General features: G+C 35.7%; 1 protein-coding gene across 2 annotated transcripts in view; it reads right to left on the bottom strand.

Annotated features, from left to right (window-relative positions):
* Positions 1-809: 809 nt before the first annotated feature.
* Positions 810-12516, bottom strand: part of GABRA2 (gamma-aminobutyric acid type A receptor subunit alpha2) — a 57433-nt gene continuing 45726 nt past the window's right edge. The window contains exons 8-10 of one of the 2 annotated variants that reach the window (XM_058838031.1): positions 5104-5306; positions 2704-2706; positions 810-1124 (exon numbers count right to left, since the gene is read on the bottom strand). In XM_058838031.1, coding sequence (XP_058694014.1) covers positions 816-1124; positions 2704-2706; positions 5104-5306 — 515 coding nt within the window. In that variant the 3' untranslated portion in view covers positions 810-815. The remainder of the gene's footprint in view (positions 1125-2703; positions 2707-5103; positions 5307-12516) is intronic. The other variant, XM_058838030.1, reaches the window with a different exon arrangement.

Raw genomic sequence — 12516 nt, 5'->3', positions numbered from 1 at the left:
AAACTTAAACCTGAAAAATTTCTGAGTGATTCTATAAATCTGAAAATAATTCAATTAAGAACAAAATAAAAAATAATAATAATAAAAAAATCCAGCTTTGCTGAACCAGACAATCCATCTTAGTAATACCAAATAAATAAAACCGTGAAAAAATAAGTATCTCACTAGCAGAATTGGTTGATATTGAATTTGATTAACCCTTTTCCCTGAAATCAATTAGATTAATTTATTAACAGCTTCAAAGAGGACAGAAGTAAGAAACTTGTGGCTTTTGCCATATAGCAGTGTTTACTACCTCTTCAATCTAACTTGTATCCAGAATGTTTGTGAAGAGCAGAACTGTACTACCTCCGTACTGTTATGTACATGGGTACTGCTATTGTATGAAACAATTACACCTTTTTAAAAAAATCACTTTTTTTAAATGACAGTTTCTTTCACTAAAGTAGAATTAGTTACTTTATAGAAAAATATCTTAACTTTAAATTAAAAAAATACTGCTCCTAAATAATTATGTAGGATCACATCTTCATCTCATTGTACGGAGAGAATATAATTCTGTATATTTGAATCCTAGTTTAACAGAAGTCCCCTGGGTTTAACTTTTAAAGAGCTGGCTGTATTTGCCATGGGTGCTATCTGTTTACAGACCCATGAATTAACACTGTGTTCCTCCTTTGGAGACACACAGACAAGACATTTATATACACACTGTACATAATGGTTCACAGATTAGCAGTTATTAGTCGGACTGTACATAGCGAACAACCTATCTGATTAGAATGATGCTTGAAGTCCTCAGTGCAAGTCAGCTTTTAGGTTGATGGTGCAAAGCCAAGTAAGACGGGCTCCCTGTTTAAATATGTAGCCCAGTACACTAAATTAAAAGTACCAAATAAGACTGGAAACACTATTCTAGACATTCTGTCAATTTTGCTAACACTGTTGAATGTCTTCTTTGCTTCTTGTGGCTTCGCTTCTGGCTTTGCCTTGTTGGGTTCTGCAGTTGTAGCACTCTTGGAGATGGTTGGTAGCACTGAGTCCTTGGTAATATTTGGAGCATAGTTGGCAACAGCCACTGCATAGGCATTGTTTTTCTTAATGACAGATGCTTTTTCTTTTTTCTATTGGAAGACAGCAGGAAGTTAAGTATTTCATGTGTATATGCCAGAATAGACTTAATAAATCATAATTTCAAAAGTAAAAGAAATAAGTGAGCATATTAAAAGAAACAGCATGCCAATAAATTCAGATATAAAGAAAGACATTTCCAGTCTATCCAAAAAGAAGGTTGAGGTGACATAAGATTGCTCTTGCACCCTCAAATGACCTGCTGAAGTTATGTGAGGAAATCTCTGTTACTGTGATTGTAAACATGACTGGAAAAGAGTTGGCCTTTCTGTAGCGGCTTTACATCCGTCTCCTTACAACAAAATTGCAAGTTCTTTACAATGTTTTCTGTGAAGATTACCCATCATTGTAGTAAAATTAAAATTAAGCGACCTTTCTTACATAAAACGAACATGACTTTTATTTGGGCATGTCATAACATACCACTAATAAATAAATTAATTTCAGCATAGAATTTAATGCTCAGAATTAAGCATATACATTTTTTAGATACTCTGGAGAAATGTATTTACACATAAATATACATAGACACACATATAGAGAGGTCAGGAAGAGATTGCAATTAAGTGAAAGAAGGAATCCTGATTGATAGTTTTAGAACTGAGCTGAGATTTAGCCCTAGAACTATTTCTATTTTTCATCAATTATTGGTTAAAAAAATGCATAACAATGATGAAAACAGGACTAAGAACCTAAAAAGCAGCAGAAGATAAGAAGAGTGGGATGGAATTAGTTTAGTGAAGCCCAGAAAAGGGCAATTTAAGTCCTGCACTTGGGGAGGAATAAGCTATGCACCAATGCAGCTTGAGGCTAATGGGTTAGAAAGTAGCTTTGTAGAAAAAACCTGGGGCCTTTGGCCACCACGTTGAACACAAGTCAGCACTGAACCCTCACAGAAGCAATGGCCAGCAGCCTTCTCTTGCCAGCCAGCCAAGGGAAGTGATCATTCCCCTCAACTCAGCTCTGGGGAGGCACATCTGGAGTGCTGGATCCAGTTCTGTGCTTCCCAGTTCAAGAAAGAATGAATGAAACTAGTCTAGTGAAGGACCACAGAGATTATTTAAAGCCTGAAACATCTGAATTATAAAAGGCCAAGAGAGCTGGGGATGGTCAGCCTGGAAAAGAGAAGGCTCAGGGGCAGTCTTATCAATGTATGTAAATATCTGAGAATAAAGAAGATTAGACTTTTCCCAGTGAAATCCAGTGGAAGGACAAGAGGCAACAAGTGCAACACGAAACACAGAATATTTCACTTAAATATTAAAAAACCTCCAATTTTTACTATGAGCATGACCTAGCACTGGCACAGGTTACCTAAAGAGGTTGTGTAATCTTCATCTTGGAGGATATTAAAAAAATATCTGGACAATGACCCTGAGAAACCATCCCTAGTTGACTCTTCTTGCACTAGGGGAAATAAATTTAATGATCTTCAGAGGTTAATTTCAATCTCACCAATTCTGTGTTGTTATGGGATTGTGTATCCTTTCAAAGGGCTAAAGTTCAGCCAGGGGCAGTTCAGTGGTGAGTCCTTGTGTACACATGGCACAGGGATGTATAGGGAATGAATACAGGCTTGGGCTTTTAGACCAATACCTAGGTTCACAGACTACTTATGCAATAAGACTGTAATGCTGTAAATTGATCCAGTGCTTTGCAGAAATCTTAGACTAAGGAATTTCTAATAACCTACATGAAAGAATGGAAGGTAGTTTCTTAGGAAGCAATATATATTATTTACATATATATAAATATAACAGATATAATTTATATATAAAACATCATACAATAATGTAATTTAAAATATATCTATGTAATTTAGAGACAAGTAAATAAATATTAGATTTAGTCCATCTCTTCCACAAAATACAGAATTAAGCAGATAAAGAAATAGTTAACTTCTGGATCATATAAAAAATCATCAGTTGTATTGGTCTGTCTTGATTTTTAATTTGATGGAAGTGACACAATAAGGGAATTCTTGTGACATTTGTCATACAGGTGCATTTCAATTTTTTGCTTCCACTGGGAGGCATCTACTCTATTTGAAATTTTGGGTTTAAATTACATCCAATTTGATATTTCTCTGGGCCATCTAAAAATCTTACTAAGATCGTCATGATTAGATGTTGTGCCCAAAATACATTGTCTTAGGAGAGGGTGTCACATAAAAAGAGAATCTGGGAATCAGTTGGGAATTCAGCATTGTTCCTTATTGACTGGAATGTGAAAAATAGTTGATCAACTATGTAGCTTTTTCCTGCATCTGCTTTCCTGTGAGGCAAATTCCATGTCAACAGCACTTAGACAAGAATTTCCATATAATGTGAACACAAATGACTGTCACTGAGGAAACATATTTAATTTTAATTGGTGAAGGGTAAGCCTGGCTTTAGGTGAACAGATGCACTCAGCTAAAAAAAAGAGCAAATTACCAAATCAAATTATGAGAGGAACACTTTAATTCATCTATAAGTCTTTCCTCTCAGACACAATTAGTGTGTTTTCAAAAGGTATCTGTAATACCATTAATGAGACCAGCGTAATAAAGCTGAACCATATTTTTGGATGAGAAGCTATGACTATGTTAAAAGCTTATCTTTTTGTTATGTCAGTTTGAAGAAAGTGGAGAACTCTTGGAATGTAACAGATACTACTGTCACTCCTAGGCAAGGAATACTGCCTAGGATAGCTTAAAGAGTTGTCATTCCTGAGATGAGGAGACAACACTGTGGTACTTTAAAGGAATAACCAAAGGATGATCACAGAGTTTATAAGGGCTCCCTACACTATTAAAATGCCAGGACAATGTGCCAGTCTGAAAAGCTTCACTCATGACATGCTGATAAACTTCCTCTGATTTACCTCGAGCAGGAGGTAACAGATCCTGAAGTTATGGGTTGTTCATGCCCTTCCAGAAGTCACAGGGAATTATGACGAATGAACATTTCTTCTAATTCTCCTTTACAATTAACTGAACATTTTGCTTCTTTATGCATTTGAAATGGTGAGAAATCAGTTAATGAAACCTGCTTCACATTAACTACAATAATTTAGGAAGCAAATAAAATTCTATCCTATTTTAAGAAGAATCACAAAAAGATGTGTATTTTTCAGAAGAAATTGGTTTTCATTGGTAAAATCAAGGTCTGAGATAGGAAAAAAGGATAAAATATATTAAGTCAGTCAAAATGAGCGAGCTCTAATAATTGTTCTGTGTTTTTGCAATTCTAAACTGCAAATACACAAATTTAGGTGTGTCACCAGATCATTCTGTTTGTGAATTGAGAAATTCTATCAGTTTAAAACTTTTCCATTCCATCACAGCTGCAGCATTATAAAGACCAGAAAATTATAGCATGACTGTGTTTCTGTGTACTCAAAGCATCAGTACATCATAGGTGAAGAATTTTGTACATCTGCTGTCTAAAATAGTTTTTAAATTAATGTCGAGCTATCATTAGGGATAAGTTTTAGAATACTGGAAATGTTCAGAAGATCTAGATTTTGTTATTCACAGTACTTACATATATTGATTTTAATTTGTTTTTCTAAACCTTACATACTGTGAAGATTAATATACATTATATATTTCTTCTTATTTCCAACACAATTGAATTTAAAAAAAAATAAAAAGTGGTCAACCAATATAATCTGGATTAAATTTTATGAATAACCAGATAAACAGTTGTATTGGAGAAGTCAAAAAACAAGACAGTTCCCAATATAAAAAAATAATGTTCTTGGTAACTAAATCTGGATAAGTGAGACCGAATGATATTAGCTACATGTGAGATCACATACATTCCTGTTTCAGACAGAAAATACATTTACATTCTTTTGATTTAAAGAATCTTTTTTCTCTTTTTTTTTTCTTTTTTTTAATATATATTATATATAGCAAAATATCAAAACAATATTAGAGCTGGTTTAGGTAACTGACTAGAAATAGGACAATTTCTTAGGACTTACCTTATCATTCACTACACTTTTTCCATCCCAGGCCCATCCTCGCTTTGTGAAATAATTTACAGTTGCAAATTCAATCAATGCAGAGAATACAAATGCATAACAAACAGCAATAAACCAATCCATAGCTGTTGCATATGCTACTTTGGGGAGTGAATTTCGAGCACTGATGCTTAGTGTTGTCATTGTCAACACAGTTGTTACTCCTGCAAGGGGACACAAAAACAGATCAACAATTTAACTTGGATTTTGAATGTTAGCAAAAATAAAACCAAAAAATATTATGGTGTGTTCTTGAAGCACAATGCAAGGGTTTGTTTTTTTTCAAGTTGGTGACAAACATTGCTAGAATTATATTAAATGTTGTATCTGGATTTTCCTTTGAAGTAATTTCAGTTCAGTTTCTTGTCTAAAGAAAGTTTCTTGTCCCTTTTTTAATGAGTTGATATTTTACTTACAGATTTTTTTTTTTTTAACCTATCAGGGAAGGATAGGTTATTTAAGGAAAAAAATTAATAATTTCTTCACAGATTCATAATATTTAGCAACATTAGAATAATACTGATTAATAGGTTAATGTTTGGTAGCCGGCTTCTCTGCAATGACTGCAGGTCTGGCACCCATATTTACTGAAATTACCACACAAATACACTTTTGTTATGAGAATTTTTATTTTTTTTTTGACAGTACCTGTCTTACTAACCATTCAGTGACATACTCAAAGACATAAACAGGGTAAGTTCTCATTCAGGTAATATGGATTGCTTTCTAGAGCAGCATTGATTTGAAAGAACAGATTATTATAACTGTATTATGTGTCAGAAAACAAGTGTTGGTGATACAGGAAAACTGTGCATTCACTGTGCCAGTTACTGAAAGACCTTTGCAGTACTTTTTACATAATGAGGACCCAGTGGAGAAAAAAAAAAATCCCTTGCAAAAGAATAAGAAGATACATGGGAGGAAAAGAGAGGAACTCTTTTCTGAATTAGATTTAGCAAGCAGAAATCCACAGCCATAAATACAGTCTCCATTCCTTAAGTAAATCAGTTCTCCCACCTCAGGCTGAATCACACTTAGACAAACTAAACTATTCCCTTTGTGGCACACCATTAAGTACGTCTGCAGAATTAAAAGCAACACAAAGGGATATACTTAGCACAGATCAGCAAACCTACACTTCACTCTGACAGGCAAAGGAGATGCCATGGCAGAAATATTAGTAACAGCCCATCACAGCTTCAACAAATACACGCTCATAAAATTGCTGTAGGAGGCTTCCCAAGAGAAAGTAAAGTCACTCTCCCTAAGCCAGATCTTCTGCTGTCAGCAATCTGTCACCTGGGTTCTGGAGGATCAACATAGCTCTGATTTCCCTTCTGCTACAAGAGAAGAAGCAATTTTAACCATTGTGTGAATGGGAAGAGAGGCAGCAATTACATTTACTGAGACCTCCTCAGTCTTCACAATTTTCATGCCTCCAGTAAGGAATCTCCATCTCTGAAGGTGCTACAAAGGGTGACAGAGCAAAGCTAAGTGGACTCAGCCTCAGTGCCTTCAAAGGTCTGTGCAGCAGGGAAAACAACACACAGAACACCCTGAATCACATGGTATTGAGACACCTTAGCAAATATAAATCTCTGCTGTTTTTCAGCCTCCATAAATTAAAAAAGTGGATTTGGCCTGGAATCAGCCATAACACTGTTTGCATCTACTATTCTATACAATGAAAAGAAAGCAGCTATCATATGGCACAGTATAAAAATCTATAGACAAAATATATTTTGTAAAGAACTTAGTCTCTCCTAACACTTACAGAACATATGGCTTAATTATTTTCAGCACCTCAGGGAAAAGACAGCCTATCTTACATTTAAAATTATCACATGTAAATTTTAACAGCAGTCCTGAGCTGCAGATAAATCATTCTAATTATACAGAAGTATCAGTAAGTAAATTTTTCTCAGATATAAGGTGACCTTATCCACATGTAAATATATACAGTTGCTAAGGTATTGCTCAGTTTAAATCCCACTTTATAGAATAAATTAATCTTCTGGAAGCCACATTGACTTCTTCAGAAATCTGATTTAAGATTTACTGCTGACCTTTCCTAGTCTCAGTTAAAACATTGTGAATTTATATCTTGTTACCCCATGCTACCACTTGACAACTTCTCTAAAAAGTTCAGCAAGTTACACCACTTTGTGACCCAAATGCTAATCAAGCAGCACACTGTCAGACATTGCCAAGATACTTCCATTTTATTCCTTTACTCTATAAATTCAGTGCTGTTCAAGCTGCCACAGTCATTTAACCTGAATTGAATGGGAAAAAATTGGACAGAAAATTTAATCTGAAATATCTGTCAGTTTAGTTCTCTAGTCCTTTTATATTGCTATTATTCTTCAGAGAAAAGACAGATGATTTTTCACATTATAGTTAATTTAAAAAATCAGTTTTATCAAGTCTTTATCAAGTCTTCTTTATGGAATAAAATGAATTGAAATACCCTGCCTCCTTGCCACTGCTAAACCTGAGAGGACTGAAAAGTTAGTAATGTGGAAGAACATTCAACTTGTCAACTTGTATAACAAAACTCATTTATTTCACAAATATTTAACTTAAACACTTTAAATTCACAATTATTTTACTTAAAACCCCACAAACACCATACACTGATCAGAACAAAACTGTTCCTCATTGCTTATCTATGCCAATGCCAATGAACTAAAATTGGTACAAAAAACAGTGAGCAGATTGTACCCCCTACAATGAAGTAGTCAAAAAAATACTTGAAAGACTATGTAAAGAGTGCATGGTATCTCACTATGATGTAGAAAAAACACAGTTTACATACAGATCAAGAACTAGATTCTATAGCCCAGCACCCAGCAGATGTGGCAACTGAACTGATGCCAGAAGAAATGGTCATGTATTATTTTGTAAGGGACCATGAGCAGCCATCAGTTTGTCTTTGAAAAAGATCCAAAAAATAAACCATCGACATTTCCTTTCTCCAAAGAGCAAGGATTTTTTACTTAACAATAAACATCCTTACAAGGCTTGTTTTCAGCAGTGCATGCCTATAAAGTTAAATATCTTCTATCACTACAGGTTTTTCCATTCCAGCCAAGACTGGAGCTTTTTGATTGCCTGGGATTTTTTTTTTTTTTTTTTTTTTTGGGGAGGGTTTTTTTTGGTTGGTTTTTTTAGGGGTTTTTTTTAATGGTACTACTTTTGAAATGGCATTTTCTTACTGGAGAGGAAAATCCATCTCCAGAGCTGCAAATTCAACACTCTGGCACTAAACTTATATCTCTGGAAAATACCAGCTCTGTTATGCTTATAACAGTGGAAGAGATAACCTAAAAACTAGAAATGTCTACATAGAAACATAGAGTGGAAATTGGAGGAGCTAACACTTATATATTAAAGTTAAAATCTGTCATGATGACTACATTATGCCCCCATTTATGTGCAAAAGTTAGAGTACTCCTTGACAGAGACAAATTTTTGGACCCTAAATTCACTTCTTGTGTATTAGCTGATTTTTCTAATTTGAAGAGACTTTAGTCAACTAAACATATCCTAGCCTTTTGTGCTAGAATGTGGACACTTCCTTTGAAAAGGAAATGCCTAATTAATGAGTTACCAAAGGACAGTTCTGTAATAAAGAGGTACTATAGCTTTGCAAATACTTTGTACAAAATGTTTTAAATGTGCTCTATTTCCTATAATTTCAGGCTACTCCTCTCACTATTTTATCCTTTCATCACAGAAGTTTGCAAAGTTACACATAATGGTTGAATAACATATCACAAAAGAACTGATAAATCACTTTCTTTTTTTTTAATTTAGAAATTAATTTCATTGCTCTATTTTTTTAACAGCAATTGCAAATGTGTTTTGGACCATTCCAGCCTGGTCCAAAACACAAAGAGATTCATAAATACAAATAACAGCAGAAAGGAAAGATTGTTGACCATTTCAGAGATACAGATAACTACTTCATCAAGACTAAATAGCTAGAAGTGTAAACAAAAGCTTAAAAATTCTGTATGTAGCATGATATTTAAGTATTGCACCATAACATTTGGCTTCACAGTACATTGTTTGCTTTTATTCATTCAGTGTATATGTGTCGTTAGAGAATGCAATACAAAAGGAGAGTACAGTGATTTTGCTCGAACACCAGGAAGTAAGTCTGAACAACCATTGAGAGAAAGATAACAGAAAATAGCTCAAGCATTCTGTCTACCCTTTTTACTAAAAGAACAACACAAAACAGTCTTTTTAAATAGCTTGGGAGGCAGTAACCATAACAAAATCTATTTCCAGCAAAGTTGGATTCAATCAGTTGGGTAAGCTATGCATCCATATGGTGAAGTCAGTACCGTGCTGCTTCACTGTATCAATGCTGAGCAATGGAACACAATTTCCCATTGAGCAACAGACAAGCTTATTCCCAAAGCCAAATTCCAAGTGTTATCTACCCCAGCTCCAGGAAAAGTTGCATGCAATTATGGCACCACTGGAACATGAAATAGTGCCTTCACACATCACTAAGTTGAGGAGACATTACTTGTTTGCAGCCAGCTCAGTCCCTTACTTAGGGCTAGTTTTCCACTACCCACTGGCTATCATTATATTATTATATCTACGTTTAGCAGAAATTCCCAATTAAGAAATTATAAACAAAAATGAGTGAGTGGTGGGATATCTCTAAGGGCACAAAAGATAATCTGCAGCATGTGAAAGGAGAGAAGAATAAAGACAAGATTTTTTTTTTTCAATTAAACGGGGAAAAGTACATTGTATCTATAGAATTGTTCAAAAGGACGAGTCCCTATTATTTAATTCCTATGTAAAAAGAACCAGAGAACAAATCTGAACTTTTCTTGGTTTCCTCTTTCTGTAGGGTCACAAATAAAAAGTTGCTTTGGGTTTGCATGGCAAGGTTTTGGTTGTGAAGGACTGCAGCGGTGGCTGGCAGGAGATTTCCCCATGCCTGAGAGATCCAAAGCCAGCCAACTCCAGGAGAGACACACCACTACTGTCCAAGGCCAAGCCCAAGGACAACACTGGCAGTGCCTCTGGGACAACATATTTAAGTTGGAGAAAAAATTATATTGAGCAGAAGCAACTGCAGCCAGAGAAGAAAAGGGAGAATATGTGACAGAAACAACCCTGCAGACACCCAGGTCAGTCAAGAGGGAGAGGGAATGGGAGGAGGTGCTCCAGGCACTGGAGAAGAGAACCCCCTGCAGCCTGTGGTAAAAACCATGGCGAAGCAGCTGTGCTCCTGCCGCCCACAGAGAGGTCCAGGGTGGAGCAGAGACTGACCTCTGGCCCACGGAGGACCCCATGAAAGAACAGGCAAATGCCTGGAGGAGGCTTTGACACTGTGGAAAACCTGTGCTGGACCTGCAGCTCCACAGGGGACCCATGCTGCAGCAGTCTGCTCCTGAAGGACTGCACCCCATGGAAAGGAGCCACACCATGAACAAGTAAAAACAGACACAGGAACGCAGAGTAACAATAAAATTATCATAATGAACTGACAAAAGAACTATGTGAATTTAAAATTCTCTATCTTGGACAATATAATAAATAGTAAGACAAATTTTTGTTCTCTCCTACTTCAGTTAACAAAGAATATATACCTAACTACATTTTATCATTCTCATTGATACTCCATGTGAGTTAAAACACAGAAAACTGTAGCACTAAGAAAACTAATTTCTGATTTTGTCACCTGCATATCTAATACTGCAATTCAAATACATGTGATGCTTCTAAATGCTATGACACACTAAAAGCTAAGCAAGAATCCAATAAGCTGCACAAGATTAGTTTTGCTAATATTGTTGACACTAAATGCATAACAATAAACACATTACTAAATGAAACTGATTGTAATCTTGCACTAAATGAAGGCATTATGAACCAGTCGTATTCTCTTTCATTAAGAATGCAATCAGATTTATCTGCTAGAGAAAACACATTCAAGATTTATTTAATCAAGGATGACAAAACTTTCTTCTTCCATGAATCTCAAGCAAAGTTGAAGTAATATAGCATTAGGCCATAATTCATTTGGGATAGGGCAGGTCAACAATATTAAATAGATGCCATAAAGAAAAGGGATTAAAGGGCTCAACTATAAAATAAGCCTCATTGTACCAACCCCTAATGTTAACCTAGAACTTGAAACCACATTGCAAGAGAATAGAAAGGGAAAAGTAACTTTTCTCACCCATGAAATAATACATGCTAAGTGGTGCATTGAATAACTAGAAGTTATGCTTCTTTGAAAGGAACAGAATTCCAGTAGCTGGTCCTTAGCTCTCAAGAAGGTCGTTGAAATAAATTTCTCATTTAATTTCACTGATTTTCAAAAACACTTTGTCAAAACCAGTAACTTCTGTTTAATTATATTTTAATATTGATATATTTAATACACAATGCTAAGATGGGTATCTAGCAAGTGACAACTCCATATAAAAACTAAAAATTAAACAGGATCAATAAAAGTGTAAAGGAATACCTCCTACGATTTTTATATTCCCTGCTGAATGTAGTTTGTTTCATTAAGGTAACTGTAGTATGGGCTTCTTTTGTCACTGGATGGAGTCTGCTTCAAAGTATCACCCAGATGAAACCTTGAGTAAATCAGCCCAGCTCTAACTGACAAGAATATTTCAGTACAATCAAAAAACCACTACAGAGCAATAGACAAAATTTGTTATGAAACTATGACTAGCTGCACATTTCAGTAACACACTCAGGCAAGAGACCAGAGGGTATCAGAAATGGCAGTGACAACTGCTGCCAGTAGGTTTGGAGAAAGGCTGGGAGATCCACTTGAGGCTATGTATTTAGAGAGCCCATTAGCAGCTTATGCTGACAATCTCATCTAGAGTGTAAAGGAATGCTATGAAATAGCTCCTCAGGGAAAATCCAACCCAACCCAAAGGAAAAAGCTAAGCCTTAGGAGCAAAAGCTGCATCCTAGAGCTAAGGTTTCTCCAACAAGCAGAGCCAGGATGTGTCTTTTTTCCTAGGTTCAGGGTGCCAGTCTATGCTGGCCTGGAGGGAACAGAGCCCTGAGTGGCACACAGGGTGCATGTCTGTGCAGCAGGAATAAAATTCTAGCATAAAACTGCCAAGTCTGCAGTAAACCCATTGTTCCTAGTAAACAGATTTCAGGTTTCGTGTCACTGAGCAGTGTGATTCTGTTTTTGTGGCCCTCTTTGCACTTACTTAAGACATCCTGAAGCAAGACACTTCATTATCCACGTTATACTAAACCCCAGGAAAGCAAAGCAGCAGGCTGCCATGCAGATACTACTTATTTCTAAAAGAAATATATACTAAACAGAAACAAAATCAAGAACAAGAAAGAGTTGTGCAG

This window comes from Poecile atricapillus, chromosome 4 (assembly GCF_030490865.1).
Source record: "Poecile atricapillus isolate bPoeAtr1 chromosome 4, bPoeAtr1.hap1, whole genome shotgun sequence".
Classification (NCBI taxonomy): Eukaryota; Metazoa; Chordata; class Aves; order Passeriformes; family Paridae; genus Poecile; species Poecile atricapillus.
This window is presented reverse-complemented; position numbering and strand designations above follow the sequence as displayed.